The sequence below is a fragment of the Cnephaeus nilssonii genome, assembly GCF_951640355.1.
Source record: "Cnephaeus nilssonii genome assembly, chromosome: 9".
NCBI classification, from domain to species: Eukaryota; Metazoa; Chordata; class Mammalia; order Chiroptera; family Vespertilionidae; genus Cnephaeus; species Cnephaeus nilssonii.
In genome coordinates, this window is record NC_137080.1 from 15069063 (window position 1) to 15095702 (window position 26640).

General features: G+C 35.4%; 1 protein-coding gene across 1 annotated transcript in view; it reads right to left on the reverse strand.

Annotated features, from left to right (window-relative positions):
• TRDN (triadin) overlaps window positions 1–26640 on the reverse strand; it is a gene marked incomplete at both ends in the record, with an annotated part of 228008 nt that overhangs the window by 60208 nt on the left and 141160 nt on the right. The window contains 7 exons of the mRNA XM_079781157.1: window positions 6030–6077; window positions 12933–12980; window positions 15764–15790; window positions 18047–18073; window positions 18198–18230; window positions 20127–20144; window positions 20866–20895. Coding sequence (XP_079637283.1) covers window positions 6030–6077; window positions 12933–12980; window positions 15764–15790; window positions 18047–18073; window positions 18198–18230; window positions 20127–20144; window positions 20866–20895 — 231 coding nt within the window. The remainder of the gene's footprint in view (window positions 1–6029; window positions 6078–12932; window positions 12981–15763; window positions 15791–18046; window positions 18074–18197; window positions 18231–20126; window positions 20145–20865; window positions 20896–26640) is intronic.

Genomic DNA, 26640 nt, shown 5'->3' on the forward strand with positions numbered 1-26640 from the left:
AAGTGGTTTATAATTGCATTCTATTAGCTTTACGTGAAGAATTTTAGAAGTTAAATCAAGACAGTTTCAGAATTATAAGACAGGTGAAGCAACAAAGCACATTTGATGTAAAGAAAGTTTGTTGCTTTTAAGAACCTTAAAGATGGGTAAACTTTCCATTAAGAAACTACTTCAATGAATCACAGATGTGAAAGAAGGCAAGCAGAGTAGGAATGACACATTGCTCCTAGGCCTGCTGTCTGTTCCAGAAATATAAGGACGCTTAAGTTAGCCCATGTGCCAATCGGTTCCTCTGACCTGAGAGTTAGTAAGGTAAATTTAGTGGTAAGAAAAGTGATCCCAGTACGAAGTGCAGGGTGAGGTTCCTGGGGTAATCTTACAGATTTAGTGTGCCATTTTTTTTTGGTCCTATAAAATGCCCAGAGTCTCTAAGAAAAGGAAGGAAAAAGAGGTCACATTAGACAGAGTAGTTATTCATTTTCATGATAATTGAAAGACAATATTTTTATGGAAACAAGGATTTGGACATTACAATTATCTCTCTGTGTGACCTGTATTTGCCTATAGCATATTTTGCATAAAATAAGAGTGATCAAGTTGCATATTAGCTTATTAGAGAAAATGGATCATTAATAACAATGAACTTTTTTAACTTTTGAATAATGGTACAATATGATTGTAGATCTCATTGCATTGCTTCCAAATCTTATCAACATCATTGGCATACATTGCTCCTTTACTAGGCTGAAATTCTCTTTAGCATTAAATGACATTCCTACCTATAAATGTTTGAAGCACATGAACCAAATGTTGCATAGCGGGAGGCAGCACACTGCACATCAATCTAACAACACAAACTTTTTTTTTTACTATGTTGCTCTGCTGTGATAGATAGGATTTAGACCTGTCTCTGTTGGGATGAGGGGAAGGGGAGAAACATGGTGAGGAAGAGGGGACTAGGAAGACATTTCCCATGCATGAGATAAATAACTGTGAGAACATTCTAAAAGTATTACGTAAAATAAGAGGAAGAAGTGAAATGTGTTAAGTGATCAAATGAGACAGTGGAGTACTGGAAAGGTTCTCTTGAGGATAGAGATCAACCAAAGGACTTATATGCATACATATAAGCCTAACCAATTGACACAGACAACAGGGCGGTGAGGGCATGAGTGGGGGATGGGGGTGGGTGGGTAATGGGGCAATAAGGACACATATGTAATACCTTAAAAGAAAACAAAAGTAAAAAACAACATATAAATAAGCAGAGTACACTCGTGTGTACAGGTGTTGCATGGGCTCCTTATGTAGACCATCTTCTCTCTGAAGCTCACTCCATGCTCTTCACACCCATTCCCCAGCGCCTAGTCTGTTGTGAGCGCTCAATAAATATTAAACAACTAAAGTGCAAACGATTGTTAAGAAGTTTGGAATTCACAGGAATCAATAGTAAATTGTTATCATTTAACATTTATTGAGAGTCAACAGCATGACTTAGTCCACATGTGCAAATAGGTTATTTTATAATCACATATTAAGCAAATGATTTAATACAACTTGTATTAACTAGATGTTCAGTTTTACTCCATTGATATTAATTATAATTTTTTTAAAAAATAATGTTGACACACCATGAAATAAGAACATTCAGCATTTAAATAAGTAAGTTTCTCTCAGGGAAACCATTACTCTTAGATATTAACACTCACTTGAAAGTATGAGCTAAAATTGCAATAGGTACACATCACAGATTCTACATAGACCAGTACAGATACAAAGAATAGAAGAATCTGGAAAAGTGGATGAGAACAAATTTACAAATCATAGAATAGCATTTGAGTTTCACCTGCTGCTGTGACAATTTAAAACACTAATACAATTATATAAGGTACTGTTGCTTACAAAATAGCATCAGAGGCAAAGAAAGACAGAAACTCTTCAGATGGACACAAATTAGCAAATTGATGAATTTAGAAACAGTTCTTAATTTAAAGCAAAATTGATGTTTTTATTACAGGAAATCACTGCATTCGATACATTTATGATCCACATTCTCCAATTTTACTCCTTACAAAATGATTACTAATTTGTTTAAATTTATTTTTTGGGGGTGTTAATAGGCACTCAATTCTATTAATGTTTTTGTTTTTTCACAAACATTTTTGTCATGCTTCCACTTAATTGAATCTGAAGTGATTTTTTAATTAAGAGGATGGAAACTATACTTAATATTTCTGTAATGAAACTTTCAGTTTAGTTTTGGGATAATGAAGTATCGGTAAGAATTCAAGTTTAGAAACTGTGTTTTTCCCTAACATCTTAGAAATGGAAGCCTTTCTAGACCAGTCTTCCCTTAAAGAAGCAAAAGCTTCTATATTCTGTTATAAGAAACATACTACTTAAAACCTCAGTTGACTAGATAATTTTGAGCTTTGGAAGGAGTAAAAGATAATCTAGGCTCAGCTTCATAATTGTAGAAATAATAAAAGTAAGGATAAGGCTTAATGTTTCTATATTTAGACTCAAATATTGCCTTCATTGGACAATTGTTTTATTTTCTCTTCCACTTTCAGCTTCAAAAAATAGTTTACAATATAATAATTGCAATTACTAAAATTTAATATTTTCTATATCTTTAACCAGATGATGACTGCACATGCAGTTTTATTTATGTAAGAGAACTATCTACAAAAATCATAACATTAATAACGTAATTAACAATGCATATATATTAATTTTTCTCTACTATTTCCACTTTCAAATAGGAGTAGTTGAAGGATCTCATCATTTGTCTTCTGGTTTCTAAAATATTGGAAATCACATTTTGATTTATTAAAACATTCTAAGTGCACAGTATTTATAGAGGCACAGTTCACTAAAGTCTGGATCACCTAATATTTCTTCCTTCAACAATTCCGCTCTCATTCACCCCACAACTATTTTTTAAACACTTACTATATGCCAGCACTGTTATTAGCTCTTAGAACAGATTCTCATAGAAGACCTAAAGTGATGTCATACACAGGCATGAATAAAAGAAAAGGAAAGATGATTTGAGAGTGATTTAATTCATTACTATTTACTTCACCTTTTCACTGTTGAACATAAGTCACTTGGAAGGAAAACATTAAAAGCAAAGAGACTCTGGGATTCCAATCTTTTAAAGTCAATTATCCTGACGGGTCTCCTTCCTTGCCCTAGTAAGTAGCAAGCCACTTCTTTAGAGTGATTATTTTGCTCCTCTGGCTCGTAACTAGCAAATATTATTAAAGATTTATTTTTCTCAGAAAAAGTGAGATTGAAAAAGCGATTTAGGAGGGCAGGTTGATTTTGAAAAGGAATATCAAATGTACATTAAATATAAGAAATTAAATAATAAGCTGAGCTTAATAAATATGATGTACTCTTTGTAGATATGCAAATATATAATGGTGAATCCTCATACAGTAACGTGTTAAAATGTTTTATCTTTGGCAGTCCTTAGTTCTTACTAAAAGGATAGTAACATTTATTGTGGAAAACATTTGCTTCTCCTGATGCTTCTAGGTAACTGCTTTCCAAATAAGGAGAAACAAGAAGAAATAAGGTGTACGTGTGTGACTATTCGGGTGTACCCCTTTAAGGTGAAGGAACTTAGAGTTTCTTAATACTCAAAAATCTATTCTCATCAATGTATGATCTTTATGAGAAAAGTAACTAAACAATGATTCATCATGAGTTAAAGATAAAATAGTTTTTTTGACTTTTGCAGAAGTTATACTAATCAAATTTCTACTTCTTATATGATATGTCTAGTTTGCTAAGTTACATAACATTAAAGTTTGTTTCATCTTTCACTATCTGAATTTCCTATAAAGTTTAATTTAATCAATATTTCACAAGTTTTTTCCAATTATAATGCAGACTAAGTCCAGAAGTTCAATGTATACAATTTTACATAGATCCCAAAGTGTAGTTGACATCCATAAAGAATTATGAAAACCGTATAGTTTTTCCCTTGCACAAGTCCATAAGTTCAGACTTAAATGAAGTAAAGTAACTCTTTATAGTGAATTTAATAGCACTTCACTGCATTGAGAACTAGTTTGAGATTATGCATACTTAGGAAGATAGCTGAAAACTACACAAGGAAAAAAGTACACAACAGTCTGAAAGCACCATCTTATGAATAAATATCAGAATACTATGATGAAATCTATAGAATGTCATTGATTTATTCTCATATAAACTCTCTCCTTTATTAAAATCACAAATATATATTTTTATACTTATTGCTAGTCATAGATATTCCATCAAAAAGTATGCAAGTTATTCAAATACTCTACTTATGATTTTTATAGTTGGAAAACATGAGGCCATTGCTTGACAATATTTAAAACTGAAATGATTTACTAAATCAATATAAAAAGCCGTTGAAATAACCTCTTAGACTTTTTACATAAGTCAAGAGCTTAAGGTCTTCATAAAATAAAAGGTATTGTTATTTAAAAATGTGAATTATGAAATCATATGAAGGAGTAAGTTCACTAAATCTCTAAAAGCCATTTTTAGTCTCCTATCAACTTGAGAAAACATGATAGAATTAATGAAAATGACACTAACTTGAAGGTTAGGAGAAATAAACAACCTGTGCTTAAATCAGTTACCTTTCAGGCACTAGCTTAATGAAAGCAATTTGATAGTTGATCTCACCTATATTAAAGCTGATATTATAAGAAAAATATACTTAAGCAAATACTGCATGTTTATCTAGGAATTTATAATTTTTCAAATCCTTTAATGTATGTTTTCTTATTTGGGCTCTACATCTTGCCAGGTAAGCAGGTCAGATATAATGAACATCAGTTTTAAAGAAGAAGTTTATGCATCAGAACCTTGTCTAAGTGAACAAGTTGAAATTCGGAGTTACTACGCATACTCCTCCACTTTATATTTCAGAGAATAAAATACTCACTTCAAAAAGAAGTTGACAGAAACATTCTCTGACATTCCTGGTAGTTCCCAGAAGCCAAAATTAATTTGAAAACATTTTCCTAATGTGATTTTTATTTAAAAAAGACCAAAGAAATAAATCCTTGAATAATTGTCTTAACTGAATCCTTAACCTTAGTTTATTTGTCTAAAATGTGAGGAATTGAAGGATATTAGAATATATTTATATATAAAATATTAAATTTCTGATATTAGAAATTTAACTGCATCTCAAATTTAAGAGGAGAAATTATTTTTACTTTACTTGACAAAAGTATTGCTAGTTGTTATTTTATTTATTAATTATAGTAAATGATAAATAATATGATATTATAACATATAAAATATGAAAGAGTTGGGGACAACTATTAAAATTAGTAGAACTCTGATATCTAACAGAAGACCTAACATCATTTTAAATGTTTTAACTCTCTCTACTATAGCATTTTTCTCAAGCATATCCTGGAGTGACATATGTATTATATAGCTGCATAAACAAAAATTAAAATGCATTATTTATAGCATTATGACAGATAAAATTAAAAATCCAAACCTCTTGGGGGAATCAGTAGCTGAAGTCATAATAGAAACTCAAATAACTTACTTCTATTGCTGCTTTTTTATCTTTGCTTTAACTGTTCTATGTTCTTTAAGCAGTAGAAATTGTTTTTGCATAAATGGAATTGTTTCATCTTTATTCTTTGAACTGGTTTTGGTGAGGTGTTGTTAAAACCACAAATCAAACTGAAAAATGTCTACCAGTTGCCCCAGAGGATCATTTCCTTATTCCCAACAATCTTCGGTGTTTTTCCTGATGTAATTAAGCAGTCTGCAGAGTTTTCCTGTTCTGAACTTATATTCCAAGTTTAATTATACAAAAGAGCAAAACCCAGATCGCTGCCCCACATTCTCCCTGGCACAGAAAAACATGGAGGACAGTGATAGGGAGCAATAGATTTAAAGCTTATTGTCTTCCGCCTGTCTGAATCCAGGGCTTTCCTCCTCATGTTGTTGTCTTTCTAAAGAAGATAATGTCAACCTCCTTCATTTTTTTTTACCTTGCTCCACTGCCTTCGTTGTTTTCTCTTCCTTCTTTCCAGGTACACCTGCAAAGCAGAGATAAAGTTTAAGTAAAAGTTCCTGATAGAAATGCTGCTTCTGCTAAAAACAAAAACAAAAACAAAACACAAAAAACCCCACATTTTTACCTATTCAGTGCCAACTATTTCTCCCAAACATGCTAGTTTTCAAAGCTTTTTCAACATTTCTTATTTCCCAATAATCCAATTGAAACCTATATTAAATCTAATCTTGTAGAATTAGAGGAGAAAAATCACTTGACTTTTTCTGACTAGCTTTTCCACACTACTTTCTACTTTATTCTTTTATACTCAGCTTTGATAAACACTAAACATGCTCTACAAAGAATTCCACTTGACAGGACAATGAGCTATTGACTTACATTCCAGGTTATTGCTGGAGTTATTTAGCATCTTAAAAATGTCAATTAGATGCGGCTTTAAATTCAAGTGTAATATAGCTGCATCAACTGACAAGACAGTGTAGTCATCCTTGAGATTTATTTAAACCTTAACTGAAGATGCAAGGAACCAAAAGAGAAATAATATTGCCATTGTAGGTGCCATTTCCTCTGAACTATGCTTTCTCTGAGACTTGTTGGTCTCAGTGGAGTAGTCACTACTTATTTATTTATACATCGAAATAGTAAAAATGATTCACACAAAATCAGTGTACCACACTGAAATAATTGATTCAAGTAAAGATCTTCAGAGGATATTACCAACTTTTAGATGAAAGATGAGTGGGGAACTGAATATTGTCATTACAGCCAAGTATCACCACACAGAGTTGCAAAGGGGAAATATGCAATTTTGAAATAAAGAAATGTGCTTGTCACCAGCCTAACTCATTGATGAAACTTGGAACCATCTTATATAATAAAAGGCCAATATGCAAATCGACCAAATGGAGGAATGACCAGTCACTATGACGCACACTGACCACCAGGGGGCAGGTGCTCAATGCAGAAACTGCCCCCTGGTGGTCAGTGCACTCCCACAGGGGGAGCATCACTGAGCCAGAAGCCCTGAGCTGGGCTCACAGCTGGTGAGAGCAGTGGCAGTAGCGGAAGCCTCTCTGGCCTCTGCAGCAGCGCTAAGGATGTCTGACTGATGGCTTAGGACATCCTCTGAGGGCTCCCGGACTGCGAGAGGGTGCAGCTGGGCTAAAGGACACCCCCCCTCCCCAAGTGCATAAATTTCATGCACCGGGCCTCTAGTCTATAATAATAAAAGTGTAATATGCTAATTAGACCAGACAGCAGAATGACCTTCTGGACAAAGCCGCGGTGGCCTGGGCCGAGGCAGAGGTGGTTAGGGGCGATCAGGCAGCCAGGCGAGCAGTTAGGGGTGATCAGGCAGGCAGGCAGAGTCATTAGGGGCGATCATGCATGCAGGCAGGGAAGTGGTTAGAAGCCTGGGGTCCCAGATTGTGAAAGGGATGTCCAACTGCTAGTGTAGGCCTGATCCTGGATAGGGGCTAAACCAACAGTTGGACATCCCCCGCGCGGTCCCGGATTGCAAGAGGGCGCAGGCCAGGCTGAGGGACCCCACCCCCCATGCACGAATTTCATGCACTGGGCCTCTAGTTTATTCATAATAGGACATACTATTTGCTTCCTAATGAAATGAACTGTGATGTATATAGTATAACCTATGAAATATTCTTGACAAAACAACTGGAATATAGGTAAGCCAAATATTTAACTTTCTTAATCAAATACAGGATATTCAGAACATTTTAAACAGCATTCTGAAGAAATAATCAGAACAATAAAAGATGTCTACAGTGTAAGTGGCCATGATCTTTTCAAAAATTTAATATGAAGAACCAGATAGATAGAGAATTGCTTTTTACAGAAAACTTGTTAAAATCACTCATTAGTTATAATAGTTCATCTGCACATTCTTTTGAATTTTTCAAGTAGATAATTTCATCTGTGAGTAATGAGTTTTATTCTTACTTTTCTATTCTTGTACCTATTATTTCTTCTTCTCATCTATTGCACTGCTGCAATAGCCAGTACAATTTGTAATAGTGGTGATAGCATACACCTTTGTCTTGTTCTAATTCTTAGGAGAAAACCTTTCCACTTTTCTCCAGTGGGTATGATATTTATTAATGGTTTTTTAAAAAATATATCTTAACAGATTAAGGAAGCTTCTTTCTACTCTAGTGATGAATTATATCAAATGCATCTACTATGATGCATTTATTTATTCCTGTGATTTTATTATTCTGGTTAATTACATTGATTTTTTTTTTTAAAGTTGCATTCCTGAAGCATGGCCAGCATGGCTCAGTGGTTGAGCATCAACCTATGAACCGGGAGATCATGATTCAATTCCCAGTCAAGGGCACATGCCCGGGTTAGAGGCTCAGTCCTCAGTGTGGGGCATTCAGGAGGCAACCAATCAATGATTCTCATCATTGATGTTTCTCTCTCTCCCTCTTCCTTCCTCTCTGAAATCAATAAAAATATATTTTAAAAATAATAAATAAATAAATTGCATTCCTAAAATAAAACCAAATTGCTTGCATTTTATCTTGCACATATATTATCTGACTTGATCTGCTCAAGTCTATGCCTTCATATTCACAAGATAAGTTAGTCTTTATATTTTGTTTCTTTTTCAGCTTCTGTTAGGTTTTAATATTAAGGTTCGAATGAGTAAATGTTTCTTATTTTCTATATCTGGAAGGTTTGGTGCAGATTGTTAATATTTCCTTAAATGTTTGAAAGAATTCACCACTGAAGCCATCGGGCTAAAATTTTCTTTGTAGAATTATAATTATGGATTCAAAATATCAGTTAAATTAAAAATTTTCAAATTTATTGAAAAAAAAAAATGTTTCCAAAAAAAGTAATGGAGAGAACCAAGATGGTGGCATAGGAAAATGCCTGTACTCCTGCCTCCCACAACCACATCAAAATTACAACTAAAATACAGAACAACCATCACCCAGAACCACCAGAAAGCTGGCTGAATGGAAGTCCTACAACTAGAGAAGTAAAGAAGAAAGCACACTGAGACTGGTAGGAGGTGTGGAGGCGCAGAATGGGCTGGCCCGGCACCCACAAGGCCGCTTTTTTAACCGGGAGGGAGATGTCTCTGCAGAGGCCACCTGGGAGGAGCAAGGGGTCCCAGCCCCACACCAGGGGTCCCATAGCTGGGAAAAGAAGTCCCCATGGCAGTAAGAACTACAGCTGTAAAAATCAGTGCAGATTGGGGCTCCGTGACACACAGGCTGATGGAGACCCAGCGGCTCCTCTTAAAAGGCCGGCACCACAAACTGAACTTACAAGCTCCCGCTTCCTCTGAGCTCCAGCACCAGGGCGAGGCTCTGGGGAATCCAGACACATACGAGGAGAAATTTGACTGTCTGGCATCGAGACAGGAACTCAGGGGTGGCTTTCTTCCAGACAGAGGTGCTAGCAGTGGTCATTATTCCCATGCTGGGACTTCCCGGTCACAGGGCTGACTGGCAGCCGTTTCTGTTTGTTCCGTCCTGGTGATTCTCTGAGATCCTGCCCCACCCAATTTACAATCCCACCCAAGCTGTGCACAGCGGCTTTTGCATATGAATGGTATGTCCTTGCTCAGGCTAAAATCCTGTCAAACAAGCTGCAGCTGGGTCTGGGAGCCCCAAACCTATCAATAAAAGGCCCAAGACCTACATCAGCAGCAGCCTGCCTTGCTTCACAGCTGGGCCTAGTCTGGGCACCTCCAAACCCGATACAAAGAGGAGGAATCTGCAGATCTCTCTGTAGCTCCTGCTGGGTAGCCCCAGCCAGTGGCTGACTTTACACCTCCCTGGAGCCCCAAGAGCCAGTGTACCAAGTGGTCAGTGTCAGACCATACCAGATTACAACTCTTCATCTCTGTAAATGACATACTCAAGGGGCAGACTCAGTGAGCACCAAAACCCCACTGAAGCAAGTCCTGCTCCAAAAGAGGAAGTTTGAAAGTGATCTAAGAAACAGATCTTAGGAGACTCTTACATCATTTTAACAAGCTTGAACTTGATTTTATGGACAACTGTGGAAAAGAAAGTTTTTGTTGTTTATGTTTTTTTTTCTCTCTCTCTTTTAAAAATATTTTTATTGATTTAGGAGAGAAAGGGAGAGGGAGAGAGAGATAGTAGCATCAATGAAGAGAGAGAATCATTTATTGGCTGCCTCTTGCACATTCCCTACTGGGGATTGAGCCCGCAACCTGGGCATGTGCCCTTGACTGGAATTGAACCGGGAACCCTTCAGTCTGTACACCAATACTCTATCTACTGAGCCAAACCAGCTAGGGAGAGAGTTTTAAATTAAGTGTGATTTATTCTGTTTTAAGACTTTGATAATTTACTTTTACTGTACTGGGAATTCTGGTAAGATGAATATTACTGAAATAAAAATAAGGAGATGAGGAAAGTGGTGAAATTGTTATAATGGTTAAAAATAAGACAATGAAGATTTGAATGCAAATTAAAGGCATGGTTATGAATAGGAGGAAATATATTCAAGGAATATTTAAGGAATAAAATCAGCAGAACTTGAAGATTCTTTGAATATTAAGTGAAGAAAAGAAAAAGAAGAATCAGTCACCCCCAGATTTCTAGTAAGGTGGAGAATGGATTGTGGTTTCACCAGTGATAATGAGTTGCAAATTGAGAAGAGAAAATTAGTTTATCCACTCATTTATGGGAGAGCATTATGCTAAGTGAAATCAGCCAGTCAGAGAAAGACAAATACCATATGTTTTCACTCATATGTGGAATTGAATGAACTAACTGAACTACCAAGCAAAATAGAGATAGATTCATAGATAGAGAGAAGGCAGATAGTGAAGGGATTGAGCAAAAAAAAGAAAAGGAAAGGAAAGGAAAGGAAAGAAAAGGAAAGAAAAGAAAAGGAAAGGAAAGGAAAGGAAAGGAAAGGAAAGGAAAGGAAAGGAAAGGAAAGGAAAGAAAAGGAAAGGAAAGGAAAGGAAAGGAAAGGAAAGAAAAGGAAAGAAAAGGAAAGGAAAGGAAAGGAAAGGAAAGGAAAGGAAAGGAAAGGAAAGGAAAGAAAAGAAAAGAAAAGAAAAGAAAAGAAAAGAAAAGAAAAGAAAAGAAAAGAAAAGAAAAGAGAGAGAGCTCATGGACATGGACAGCAGATTAAGGGAGGGGGAGGGGATTGGGTGGAAGTGGAACAGGGCATAGAGGGGATTAATGGTGATGGAAAAATAAAATAAAATGAGGCATTTAGGTTAAGAAAGGTTGAATTTGCCCTGTTGATGTGGCTCAGTGGTTGAGCATCGACCTATGAACCAGGAGGTCATGGTTCGATTCCTGATCAGGCACATGCCCTGGTTGGGGGCTCAGTCCCCAGTGGGGCGGGGGGAAGGGCATGAGGGAAGTGGTTGATCAATGATTCTCTCTCATCATTGATGTTTCTATCTGTCTCTCCCTCTCTAAAATCAATAAAATATATTTTTAAATGGTTGAATTTAAAGCTGCTTATTGGGCATTTGGACATACAAGGCTGAACTTCTCTGGGAAAAGCATTTTCATGAAGTCCTGAAATGACAACATAGAATTGGGAACAGAGTTTCAACCTTGAGAGGGGACATATTTCACAAAGAGAGGTTGCAGAATGAGAAATTCAGAGGATTAATAATGGAATCTGGGAGCATCCTACCTAATAAAATGGTAATATGCAAATTACCATCACTCTGCTATGCCCACGATTGGGCCATTGGGAGGCTGGGGGCGGGACTCAGGGTGGCCGATTGGGCTGGCAGGGGGCGGGGACTCGTGAGTCCCTGCCTCCTGGTGAGTCCCCGCCCCCCGTTCCTCCTGCCAGCCCCTAAGGCCAGCGCTGCGGGTCCTGGAAGGCATCAGTGGAGGAACTCGGTTTTCCGCCAGCACCAGTTTTCCTCTGGCCACCCGCCGATCGGAGTGCCTGCTGCCAGCGCTGGAGGAACTCAGGGTGGCCGATCGCGCTGGCAGGAGGCGCTCCGATCAGCGGGTGGCCAGAGGAAAACTGGTGCCAGCAGCCAGGTGAAGGAAGGTCTTTTGCACGAAACTTTGTGCAACGGGCTTCTAGTCAATGATAAAGGTGTAGAAAAGGGCAAAACATAAAGAAGTCAGAAAGAAATATCAGGGAATATTAGGAGAACTCAGAGACTATGTTGGCATGATAACCCAAAAGGGAGAGAAGAAACAAAATGGTAAGTGCAACTGAAAAATCTAGTAATGTGAGTGCTAGAATGGTTTTATTGGTTTAGTAAAGATAACGTCATCAGCATTAGTAAGAGCATTAATGACACAGTAGGGACAGAAGTCTCAACCTAATGGGAAATGAGAAGGGATGCTGACAAGAGAAATACATTTGAAAACTTAAATTCCAAATTTTCCAATATGTCTCTTAAATCAAAGTGTTTCCAAGTGAGCATTCCAAGGAACACATTTTAAAATCTGATATTATTCTTCCCCCAAATGTCTATTGTTCATGTAAGTTCTTCTAGTCAAAGTTTCATTTGTTTGGGCTCTAACCACCTCAGGCAGTATTTTGTAGTTGAATGCTCTCTCCAGGTGATTGGGATCCCACTGAACTTGAACAGCTACATTTCTTCAATTTTTTCAGAAACTAACTTGAAATTGAGCTGCAATTACTAGTTTTAGTTTATGGCCCCAAGGAATGAAACTATTGGCATCAGAACACTGAAGACAAAACCTTGTTAATATAGACACTATAAATCTTGTGCAAAGTGAGTTTGTTTCCACATCAAGAAATAGTGAAATCAATAAAGAGAGCTCTTTAATAAGCACTAAATGAAACATTAAGTTAGAAACCTGCACAGAAATAAGTTTTAGTCATGACACCTTTTTATTTAGGTTGTATTCACCTTTTTTAGTGGAGGCAGCACCAGCCTCTTCCTTGGCTCGATCAGTTTCTGCAAAATTCAGATATTAAAGAATGAGAAATACACCTCAGAGATGTCAGGTGGATATCTATAGTATTGCAAATCAAACAAGACTAAATTGTCCAAAAGATAAAATGTATGTGGCACCTAAGAGCAAAGCAAGCAACAGAGGGAGTCAAACTATGGAGCACGTGTATTTTTATAAACTTGTGAACTTCTTTAAGTAGCAATACAGACACTCTCTTCCAGGATTTCACAATGCAATATCAAAATTTTAGCTTATATAAGTAGTGACAATAAAGCAGGTAGCTTATTCCACAAAATACACTGGAATACTAATTTATTAGTTTATACTTACATCTAAAATGATATGAGTTATAGGAAAGAGGACTTGAAAGGCCTTCTTTGTTTGGCCTTTAATTATGGTATATCAAGAAGTATTTGACATCAATCAATTAGCTTTGCATTATAAGAGATTAGCCATAATATAACACAAATTTTATTTGAATATTGATTGCTTTGAGAGAGAGAGAGAGAGAAAAAATAGAATAAAAAAGGCCAAAATACTTTCTTGGAGCTTCTCTGAATATCTCGTGTGGAAGATAGGAAAGCTGCCTATAAGACATAATCTAAAATGCTGGTCCCAGTACAAAATGTTGTACCTCAAATCAAGGCTAATTAAAGTTGAAGTTTTCTGTCATCCATAGGAAAATAAGATATAGATCTCAAGCTTGTCTGTGTTCTTCAGTATTTTCCCTACACTGATTTTGGCTTCCTCAGGGCCTAAACAATTTCACACCACAAACTCAATCACCATTCTAGTTATTCCATTTAAGTGAGTGCTAATAATATATGACCTCTTACTCTTTCCATGGACTTGCTCTAACCCAGTCAATCTTACCTATCTTTTAAAATTCAATACCATGGAAATGCATCACAGACACACTTCATGTTCACTAAACTATGTATCGTACTTTCTCGATTGCTCTCATAATTTAAGATGATGAAATTAATATCCTGCATGTTAAAGTTATATACGCAAAACTTTGTATACCATAATATATGGGTGATTTAAGGAATTTTAAAAGTATTTGTAATGATATGCAATTTTTACCTTAGGCATTAACTTTACACACAACCTATTGTATATAGTAGCATGTAAAAATAAAAATTCCATTGTATGGTTTTTAAGGCCAAACAAATGTTTTTCCCAGAGAGGAAATGGCTGGCTACTTTGTTAGTAGAGAATTTAAACAATTATGAATTATCCCTAATTAATTTTTATCTTGAGAAATAATACTCATGTAAAGTCCAAATCTCTCAACAATATAAGGAATTGAATATGAATTCTTTTGCAACTTTTATATTGGGTTGAAGATGATTTGGCAACCTAATTTTGTGGAAACGATGCTGATCTCTTCAAAACTTGATCTGATAGTGTGTTTCGTGGATAGCAGAACTTATAAGGGTTTTTTATTGAAAATGAATATTTTTATCTACATGTTACATTTTTTATGAAGAAAATGTTCATTTCAGAGTAATCAATCTAAAGTTTTCTACTAACATTGCAAAGTTATCAGTTTTATTTTATATATATTTCTGGTAATGCATTTCTACAGACCAAGTATTAGCATCCTAAAGACTTCATAATATAAAGTTCCAATCAGATTTATATTAACTAAAATTTTTCATGAAATATAAATGGAATTTAAAGTTCATATAAACCTTCTCTTTTAAAGTCTACTATGACTATATATATATATATATATATATGAACACTTCCATGTGTAATTTTTAAAAGAAATTTTCAATAAGTTATTCAACATTACATTTTCAAATTTTCTCTGATAGATTCATAAATTATATACTATTTCAAAAACCCAGCACTAAATAAAAAAATGAATTTGTTTTATGTATCAGTACTATTTTTAATACTGAAGGAGCTCTTACTGAAAAGAAAAATATATAAACACATTATGCATACAATCCAGGTTTAACTATAAATTCCTATATAAAAAGCTTAGAGAATCTAAAAGTATATTTTTTCTAAAATTATTTTTCCCCAATTTTCTTTATTGATTAAGGTATTACATATGTGTCCATATCCCCCCATTGCCTCCCACCCCACTCCCATACATGCCCTCACCCCCCAGTGTCTTGCTTCCATTGGTTATGCTCATATGCAATTATGCCAAAATTATTTTTATTAATGACAGTCTGTTAGTTAGGTATTGAATTAAGAAATACTGACAAAATAATTAGCATTTCTCCCTAAGAGTATTTGCTACTATTGAAGCAGAAGCCATAGTATATTATAGTTTTCAGTCAATATTTACAACGCGAGGATACAGACATTAAAAGGAAAACTATGACATTACAACAGTAGTAATTAATAAAATTTGGAGGGCTTCATTTTATTAAAGACAAAATGACTTCACTGGTAGACAAATTACGTTGCCTACTGGTTTGATCAAGTGATTAATCGTTAGAAATATTAAGTCTGATGTGTTTAAGAGGCTGAAGAGATCAATTAACATTCTGCAGAAGGGGAAACAAAAATACAAAAAGGGATTATGATCTGGACAAATTAACATTTACAAATGAAAATCTATAGAGAAGTTTTAATAAGAATGAATTCACAGAAAATATAAGGTTAACTATTTATGCATGTCATTTCAACAAATTAAATGAACATAGCAAGAAATATTTGGTAAGCCAGCTTTAAAAATCAGCATTAGCATTGTCTATAACAGAAAACTTAAATGAGTAAGCTGCTAAAATAAGCTTATTTTTTAATGTTTTATTCAACATACTTGCTTTTACTTCTTTTTCACTTGGAGCTGATAAAGACAAGAAATAATGTCTAAATTAATTACACATCTACTTGTCTCTAACATATTTTTAAGGTTATTTTCATTTTTTAAATGGAAGCTAATAAAAATAGGTTTGAGGAGGAGAAAATGCAACACTGTGCCATTTCTTTGATGTACTTTATTTAAATATATGCTGCAGACCATAATTCTTTTTTTAAATTTGTATACCTTCTCCCAACACAGAATGCTCATTCATAACTTATTCATTCTGTTTTCCATTCTAAAATATCTAAGAATCTTATTGTTTTCATATACAAGCCAGTTCATTTTTCTTGAAGCCTATAAAATGGTATAAAAAACAAAGTGAATTGATAAATTAGCCAATGGTTTAAAATTTTAAAATAAAGCTAATTATTGTTAAGCTTCTACATTATCATGAACGCCTAGACTGAGCAGGTAATGATTTTAAAGAATTTGAATTATTGTATTTTGTCGGGTTCAGTATGAGACAATAATGTTTAGCTATTAAAACTCTTGAAACTGAGTCCACTCATAGTCATTCTGTTGCTTCTATATGCTTCTGTGTTGTTGCTTTGTTTTAGCTTTCTGCGTATGGGTGAATAAGTGAGAATATGTGTTATGGCCCACTTGTGGAAATGTTACCCCTGAACAAATAGTATGTTTTCTGTGAGATAAACATAAATATTCCTTTTGAAAGGATAAGTAATACCAATGTTAATATGAAGTGGTTAAATGAGCGATTATTTCATATGGTAAATTATTTGAAATTCACTCATATTTAAATGCTTTAAATAAATGTACTTATCCTACTTGATATTTCTCTTTCCAATCAATCAACCATTATCAAATGTCCACTATATGCTGACTTCAGAATGAACACTGTGGGAATTGAGATATAAAAGGCAATCCTTAACCTCTAAATTATGGTTATTTAAAGTGAAAAAAAGAAAAGGTAATATGATTATATCAGTATATTAAGTGTTTTTATAAAAGAAAGAAAATGATACTATGAGAACTAGTTTGAGAGACACATAAATGGATTTGTGTTGTCTGAGGAATATTATGAAGTTGAAGAAGATTAAGAAATATGATTTCAAATCTGTGGCAGTTTGTGGTCTATGGGACAGGTAAGAATATAGTCAAGCTATATTTGCATGGTTATTTACATAATATTAAGTAAATGCTATTTTAATTGAAATACAATAAAATAGCAGTAGTGACTAGTAGACACACAAGAAAAATCAGTGAAGTTCCTTGAGTAGAAGTTTGCCAGGCAAAATCAACAGGTTATGTTTTAAAATGAGGTCAATAAAAATTTTCAGAAATTTGCATTTATTTTCATCTGAAACCACTAGTAGGGCAAGTTCAATGCTAGAACTTTTTAGAAAAACATTCGATATCTATACTAATTGCATTTTTAGTTTGTTTTTATGTTTATTTTTCTGGTTGTCTGATTCCCAATTCAATTTTCCACTATTAGACTATAAATACATTGAGGGAAAAATCTACTCTACTCTCATTGAAATGCCAGAGTACTTAAGCAATGCCATTAAGTAACATTTGGAATAGGGAGAGAATATTTGCTTAAATGAAATATTTCATATATTTTTTAAAAAAATATTTTTACTTATTTCAGAAAGTAAGGGAGAGGGAGAGAGAGATAGAAACATCAATGATGAGAGAGAGTCATTGATTGGCTGCCTCCTGCATGCCCTACACTGGGGATTGAGCTTGCAACCCGGGCATGTGTCCTGGCTGGGAATCGAACTGAGACCTCCTGGTTCATAGGTCGATGCTCAACCACAGAGCTACACCGGTTGGGCTCAATATTTCATATTTTAAAAGCAAAGCAATACCAGACACAATCACAGACAGCATTTGGTCTTATTTTGTTTTTAGGTTTTTTTACACTAAACTGTAAAACAGTGCTTCTCAGACACTGGGGATCTTAGGAGGTCGCAGATTCTAATTCAGTCCTGGAGTGGGACCAGAGATTCTGCTTTGCTTGCAGGGTTTCAGATGGTTCTGATGCTGCAGGTTCACAGCATACATTGAGTAGCAGGAGTGTCATGTAATATTTGTCTTTCATTGTCTAAACCTTTGGTAGTGTTAACTCTATGTGAAGAAGTCGGGGTGGAGGGGAGTGAGATAGAAGAATTTCCTGCCCTTTCCTGTCATGGCCCTCACCGCCCGTCTGAGCTGCAGCATTAATAAACATTGGGCATCTGGTAGAAAGAACCCAGCAACACTGGCCTGACTCACCTGAATGTTCCTTCTTTGGTGGCTTTGCTGTATCAAACAAGACAAGAAAAAAAAGTCAACATTTCATGTTATTAGATCACAATTCAGCATTTAACTGCAAATTAAATAATATCTTGAAATTAAAAAGATAGAGGCAATTGAGAACAGTTACCTGGTTCTGTATGTTTTTCTTTCTTTTCCTGTTCTGAAACATATTATAATTATCATTATTATTATTATTCCAATGTTGTGCATCCACACTTAATTGTTTTAACACAAAGAAACATGTATGTGCTAATGCAGGACTGTGGCAAGGAATAACTGTTGTAAAAAGATGAATATTGTATATTCAGAACAAGTATTTCCTTCTACTTCCCTTCACAGAGTTCTGTCACAGAACAGCATGAAAATATTTTTGAGTTCTTTTCTTTCTTCTTTTGTTTTTTGAAAAAATTATAAGTCACAGGAATTTATAAAAATATGTACAGGAAGGTCTCACGTGCTCTTCACCCTGTGTCCCCTACCATGACATGATTTATTTTTAAACTAAGACAAAATACAGCCTCTTAAGCTGTGTTAACTAGAAAAGTAGGAACAAAATAAGAATATAGGGTTGGAGATGTATAATTGAAGTAATCTTAAAGACAAAAAAACAACACCCTAAATCAAACAAATTTAAAAATGCAACAACAATAATAAACACGTTTTGATGATAAACCAGAACAAATATGTTAATTTGAAAAGAATTAATAGTTGTTTAGAGGACAAATCTTTTTTTTTTCCTTATTACTGCCCAATTCAAAATCCATAGATCTTTCCAAAGAGGAAAGCAGTTGAGATGTAAATGAACTTCTAAGAAGGCTTCTCTATTTATTTACATCAGTGCCCTAAATGAAGATGGCCAAGAATCCTCAGCAAATCTGCAAGAAGTTTTAAATCATATAGACTGCGATGAAGTGAGGACTTTAAGAATATATATATATATATATATATATATATATATATATATATATATGTATGTATGTATAACCCTACATATAAAAATATATACGCATAATTTAATACCATTTTTTAAATCCCCAGTTATGTCTCATTTCCTGTTGGTGCAATGGCTTATAGAGTGGTTTCTGTATTCCTGTGCCAGCGCTCCTCAGCCGCTTTGCACACACATAAATCACAACCTTCTTTATAGAGAGATTGCTCCCCCTGGCTGAGCTGTAGTATAATTCCATGATTCTCTCCACAGGATATTTGTGAGCATTTTTATGACAGAGACTTTCTCAGCGTCCTGACCTTTTGCAGAACCAAGTCATGCATACATATTTTTTAAATTTGGTGTACATTTTAAACCATGCCTTGCATATTATTGGGATCTTTAAAACCTTTATATACCTAGAAATGTGATGATTTCTAATGCTAATTGAATATGGTTAAGGTAAGGTTATTTCTATTTCTTAATTATGTCCTGTTTTCTGTAGAGGAGAGTGTATGTTTGCAAAGGACATGACCTCAAGGCTTTACTGAATTGTTAGCAAACAGCTTTAGTACGGTGTGTTAAAGCAACTGCAGGTGCTGCCTAAGATATGGATCCCAAGAAATGGTATTCCACAGAGCCCAGAGTAGCACTTGTAGGAGGAAAATTCATGTTATGGACAAAATGTTATAAATCATGGGAACATGCCAAGGTATTTTAGATTACAAGAAGAAATAAATAGAAGAGAAGTTGTAAAACTGGTCTGTAAAAGAATTTCTATTCAGTCTTTGCTAAGGACAGAACTAACCAGATTATAGGGACTAAATTACACCCACAGTTTTGGTTAATGGATGTAGTTGTATTTTAGGTTAGGAGGCTATGGATGATATTATTAGATGATTACATGAGTTTTAAAAGGAATTCTAAGAATATAACATGCTTTGCAGTTCACACTTTCCCTCCCCAATCCCAGGTTGTGTATTTTTTCATCTTGATAAAAAAACAGCAAATAATTCACATGCATAAAATGTAGAAAAGGGAGACTGAAAACAGCAAGTCTACATGTGTCAGCAGGTAGTTATAGTAGTTCAGATAAAAAAACAAACGTATTTTCATGCATTTTCTTACTTTTTCCCTTGGGTTGTTCTGTTGAAAGAAAACCATTGCTCTTAAAAACTTTAAAGATAGAGTTTACTTCTCTGACACACTGACTAGACTATAATGTTGTCAACCCCTCCCTCATCCTCTTCCCTTAAATTTCACAGTGAGTGCTGCTCTGAGGTATTGCTGCTTATCATAGGTTTTTCCTTAATTTGATTGTAATATACTCTTCGACAATGAACTAACCTAGGACCAAATGCATAACCACTTTAAATAATTTATACCTTGCAGTCTTCATAACTACATGTGAACACAAAAACACATATGAATAAATACAGAAGAAACTGGTGTACTTGCTATGAGTTATGATTCGGTTCAACACAAAGAAACTATTTAGTTTCCTATTTAATGCTGGTGTATCAAAGATTAATTGAATTTATACTTTCCAGTGAAATAAATGCTTGGTACTAAGCATTGTTCAATTTTTTTTTTGTCAAGCAAATATATCTTTGAAAACAATTACTGTGAAAGGTAAACATATACAGTTTTATTTTTTTATTACTGCCAAATATTTCTCAGAGCAGTATTATCAGAAAAGACTCGACTCTTGTTTTTGTTTTTTTTTCTTTCTTTTTTTCAACCTCAGTATTTTTCCTCTCTCCTCTTTCCCATATGTATAGTTTTTTTTCTATGTTAATCCTTTAAAAAGTAAGGCTATTTGGGGGTTCATCAAATATAAGACAGAATCAGAAAATATTTCCAATACCTTGTGCAGATGTTTTTGTTTTCTTGGAATCTGAAAACACAAAGATAAATTATTGGTAAAGCAAATAAGTTCAATCAACAACTGATTAGCTCACAACAAAATGTTCATTCACCTTTAAATCATTTTCAACAAAATGGATTGATTACATGATATATTTTTAGAACTTAGGGCTTAAAGAGAAATTTTTTAAGAGGGTGAGTCTGAGAATGAGATAGGAAGTGAGAAACTTTTTGAAGTATAAAATATAAAAAAAAATAAGAAAAAATATCCATATATAATTTCCATAGAGATTACAGTGTATCTATAAAAGAAGTTAATAATATTTTCCTAGAAAGACAATAATATTTTCCTAGAAAGAAACAATATATGGTCTGTTCCCATAAAAATTAGCTGGAGTCCATGATTTTAATTTGCAATTTTTTTCATTTGTTCAATCTCAAGCAGTCCAGGTGAAATATGTTGTATTCTCTTTGAATAATCAATACATTTTCGATATAAACATTCAATTATTCCTATTGTAATAAAAAAGAACTGGTGGATGTTGGCTCACGGGTTACTAATGAACACATCATTATACTTAGTAACTGCTATTTAGTAAAGTGTATTCAGTGATCAGTAGACATCTATTTTATTTTTAGTCTTTTGGTTATTCTGCTTAGATCTGAGAAATATGTTGTTTCCAGAATATAGGCCATGAAACTACCTGTTCCTATCACTTTAAAATAAAGAGGTTTTTGAGGTCATTTAATTTAGGATGGAGGCATCTTACCTCAGATTTTTGCTTAGAATATTTTATTTCTTATACTCTGTATTCTTTCTTTTACCTCTTCTGTAACTGAATTTTGAAATTCTCCAATATTAGTGAAATTAGAATCATTACAATGAACTACAAATTGCTATTTGCAAAAAGTAAATAAACTCTTTTCTGGTTGACAATTGTATGGCTTAGAACCTAGAACAGTAGATATCCACTAACAGTTTGCAAGTTAATGGATTTGTGTGCCTTATGGTGAGATAGGTTCATAGCATGATTTTACTTCCACAAAGAAGTAATAGACCTAAAATATTGGAAGAGGACAATGAACAGCAGTCTGCTCACAAAAACTGTTAGATGGGCAACTGAGCTGTTATGTAAAAAAATGTGGCAGTATAATGAAAGTATCAACCTTCTTCCATAGAATTATAAGCTGAAAGCACATTTTAGGAAAGCAACTTGAAAAGAATCTAGAAAGCAATAAAACTGAGCATGCTTTTCATGTAATAATTCTACTTCTATATTTCCCCCCTCCAAGCCTGCATGCGTGCTGCCCAGAGGCCGGGAGCGGCTTGGGTGCCAGGCCGCCGTCAGTTTTGTTGGATTGATTTGCATACTCACTCCTGATTGGCTGGTGTGCATTGCAAAGTGACAGTCAATTTTCATGTTTTTCTTTTATTAGTGTAGATATACATGTATATAGATAGATATCAATATATACATATATGTATATATATTTTTTAATATATTTTTATTGATTTCAGGGAGAAAGGGAGAGGGATAGAGAGATAGAAACATCAATGATAAGAACCATTGGTAGGCTGCCTCCTGCACGTTTACTGGGGATTGAGCCTGCAACCTGGTCATATGCCCCAATTGGGAATCAAACTGTGACCTCCTGGTTCATAGGTTGATACTCAACCACTGAGCTACACCATGATTTTTTTAATGTCACTGTTTTACATCTCTAAATGTTTGGAATATTAAACAGTAGGGGGACTATAAAGGATACACTGTCATTAAAACGATGTTTCTTCTTTCTGAATTTCTAATTTTTCTGTAATAAGGATATGTTTCACATAAGGATAAAACAAACAAGCCTTATTTTTCAAAATGATAGGTCCTTGGAACAAAACACTTATTTATTCAGTAAACATTTCTAAACACTATTGTGTCTAAAAGTAAACACATTTTAGGCTAGACTTTATTAATATTCACCACCTTCCTTGCCAAGAAATCAATCTTTTTCTCACTATTAAGTTTCTCATCAGAAACTAATGGATTAGGCTAAATGTGCTATCTAAAACACAAGTGTTTTGCAAGCACTTTCGCATTCATTTCCTTCATGAATAATTATTCTAATCAAGTGAGTACTTTAAACATATAGAAAAATATCATATTAAATATTTTTATGTAAGAACATAATAAATATCATCTTTGTCTTATACCTAACTATATATTAACAATATATAGCCTCCACTTCTGTTTAAAGACATGAATTTCTATAGCACAGCAGCTGAAAGTCTGAAGTGGATAGTTCATTGGCCATCATGACTTTTCAATGTGTTTGGCCCCTGTATAGTGGAGCAGGATTTCTGGCTGCCCAAGAGGTCATGTGATCCTCACTGAGTATTTTTTGAGCCCAAAATGCTGCCAACATGGAAAACGCAAGCAGATCATGATGAGCCCATAGTTATTCAGGAATACAATAGAAATAAAGCTTGGGAGTAATGTTGAAACAGACAGAGAATAAGTGTGGCAGATTAGGGCAAGGTTTTTTACAAAAGCCCCATTCTCCAACTAGATGCTGGCATGAGATAGGTGTGGAAAGCTAAATACAATGTGCATATCTGTAAAATGTCTGTTGTTTTAAATTTGTTCACTTTCTTCCTACTAATAAGAATTGGTAATATATTGTACTAAATAGCAATTGTACTAAAATGAAAGAAAAAATAATATGGAGTTCAGGGTCAGGTAGGGTATAACACTTATTGAGATAAAAAGTATTTCATAAAGTTGAAATGTAAAAAATAACAAGCCATGATCTATCGAACTAGACCTTTAGAAAGTTTGCTATATTTGCATGTAAGAACAGGAAAACATAGTTAAATTAACTTAAAGTGATGTCATTAAAAAATCATCTTTTGGAGCCAACAGAGCAGCAGACTTACACAGTAAAATACTCAAGCAACCAAAAAAAAAAAATAATAATAATGCTTGCAATTGAAAGATCACATTCTGACTCTGAAGAGCTATAAGTACCAGCCTTTAATACTCATGCTATTAAACTTCATTATGCCCTCTCAGCACTCTGCCAAAACAGCTTAAAAATATCATAAAGGCTTACTTGGTGACTACACTTTCCTAAAAACCATCTGCCCAATAATCTGAACAAGCCTTTTATTAAGAACATCGAGGCCTGCAGCAGCTGTTATTCAAAAGTAGTGATGTGTTTGCAATCTGTTCAATTCATCACTCACTCAACTTTAGTAATGTACCAGGTATGGTCTATTATGTTTCATAAGTGATGCCAGAAGGAAGTGAAATACCAATTGACATTGAAGGGAAAAGTTAGCTCTCTGGTAGTCTAATAATGTTGGTAATGAAGTACCCATCTACTCTGTGAAACTTACCCAACTGACATATATGTCCAATTACAAAACCTGATATTTTGCATTGTTTTTCAGCATGATTCCTCTAGTTTGGAAGCCCTGGAACTTGAGACTAATTCTCACATGAATTTTTGCATTTTACTCTACTTCCTCTTGTTCCGGTTATGGGAAACAATAAATCTACTCTGGCTAGTTCTCAATGGAGCTGTATCTTTCAGAAGATAACCTGTGTGGGAATTCATCAAGAAGCTGAAGTTCACTGAATGAGATCGACTGAGATCTGCTAGTGCAACCTAAATAGCAGCTAGTGATCAAATACATCAGAGATGAAATTGCCAACAATTGACTATAATTTTCCAGCTTAAAATGCTCACTGGACAATAACTCCCAATAATAAAAAGGAATTTTCTTTGCCTGGATATGAAAAAATTAAGTGCCTGCTCATAATTCTTCTGGCTATTATATTTATCTTTAGTCCTACATTATTGCTTCACTCACAGAATGAATGTTTGTTGAGTGATGTGTGAAGTGAGGAAATGTTTTAATCCCTGTAGGGGATAAAAGTGAATTAAACATGGTCCCTTTACTCAAAAGCCTTAAAGTCAATCAGAATAGAAAGAAAATGAATACAAGTAATATGATGTACAAGGTGGCAAGCCATGAGTGACTGTAGGGAGTTATAGATCAACTCTGATGGGAGATTATAAGTGAAAGAGAAAGTATATGTAATTGGGAGGGTCAGACAAAAGTCTTAGAAGAAGGAGAATTTGTTTTAGACCATGTAAACATTGAATATTTACAGAGGAAAAGGAAAGGGTAAGCTCTGTTATGATAATAGCAGAAACAAAGGCAAGCTAGCACATTTTATGTGTAAAATTGAGAATGGCTTAGAATAGATGAAGTATCCATATATATAAAAGACTAAGTGACTATCTGACCCTCCAACCAGTAGCTATGACACACAATGACCACCACGGGGCAGACACTCAGCGCAGGAGCTGCCAAGCTGCAGTGACTTGGCAGCAGCGGTTCTTGGGTTCTTGGGTGAAGCACCCCAGTACCAGAGAGGGGGGAGCCTGATTCCAGGGTGCGTCAGCCAAGAACCACCCTCTCGCAATCCAGGACCCCTCGTGGGATGTTGGAGATCTGGTTTCGGCCCAATTTCCACAGGCCAGGCTGAGGGTCCCCACCTGCCAGAGGGACCCCTGCTCACTCTGCAGGTGCCCTTCTAGCTGAGGCACCACCCCAGGTGCTGCTGGCTGGGGAGGAACTGCGGGAGGTTGCCTCCAGGGCATGTCCAGCCCGTCTCACTCAGTGCCACCCTGCCGGCCACCTTCTAATTAATATCCTTTCAATGTGCATGAATCTGTGCACCGGGGCACTAGTATGATACATAAAGGAAGAAATTGGATGGGAATATAAGGTAAAAGGTGCTGTGATGGTCTTGCACATAATCCATATAGGACAAGCAGGCAAAGGTTGAATCACAGTTAAATTGAGTCTTGACAGGTAGCTTGTGATCCTTCAGGAACATAAGAGGATGGGTGGAGGGGGGGCGCGTGATGTGAGGAACTGCTGTGAGGCCATCTCCCACATGCCTCCCTATCTCTCCTGGGAGGCGGTCATGAGAGTTTTCTTCTCATCACCTCCAGGGTTCTCCTTCCTAGATCTGTTTGTAACAGAGCTGCAGACCTTAAAATCATTTGGCTGTAATATGGAATTGCCTCCTCCACAATGAAGTGTTCCTGATTTGTGTTGCATTATCTACCCTCTTTTCTATAGGTATCATCCTTTGTGGTGTGTGGAACAAGGACCATGAAGATCTGGTGTTGGAAGCCGCCCATAGTCTTCACTAGCAGAGAGGTGTTGACAAGGAACCGGAAGGCTGGAGACCTTGAGCTCTGAAAGGTCAGAGCTCTGCACCCACTGTTTAGTTGAGACAATGGTAGCTGAAGCAACTTCCACCTTTTAGTTTTATGTAAATCCTTGCTGATTGGCTATTGTTGGAATTGCCTGCCTAAGGGCTATGGGTGTATCCCAAAACCTGAATAAAAGGGATAGCAAGGCCAGAGCAAAGCGGAGTCCTTCCTCTTGAGCTGGGCTCCGGCCTGGCCCCCAATTCCCAAATTTATTTTTTCTTGTCTAGTCTCTTTCATTTGTGTGCGGCCTCCTCCAGAACCCAAACCTGAACCTGAAAACGGAACCACGCGGGACGTGCGGGGGACACTCACAATCTGGCACCTTTGGCTACTCTTGCTTTGGCTGACCAAGATTCTCTCAATCTCAGAAGGGCTCACTGTATCTTTACAGGTGGAACTATTCAGGCATGTGCATGACAGGAGGTCAAGAAGCAGACTGTAGGGAGTTGAATTGCAGGTTAAAGCCTTTGACTATCTTCTGTGGTCCGTG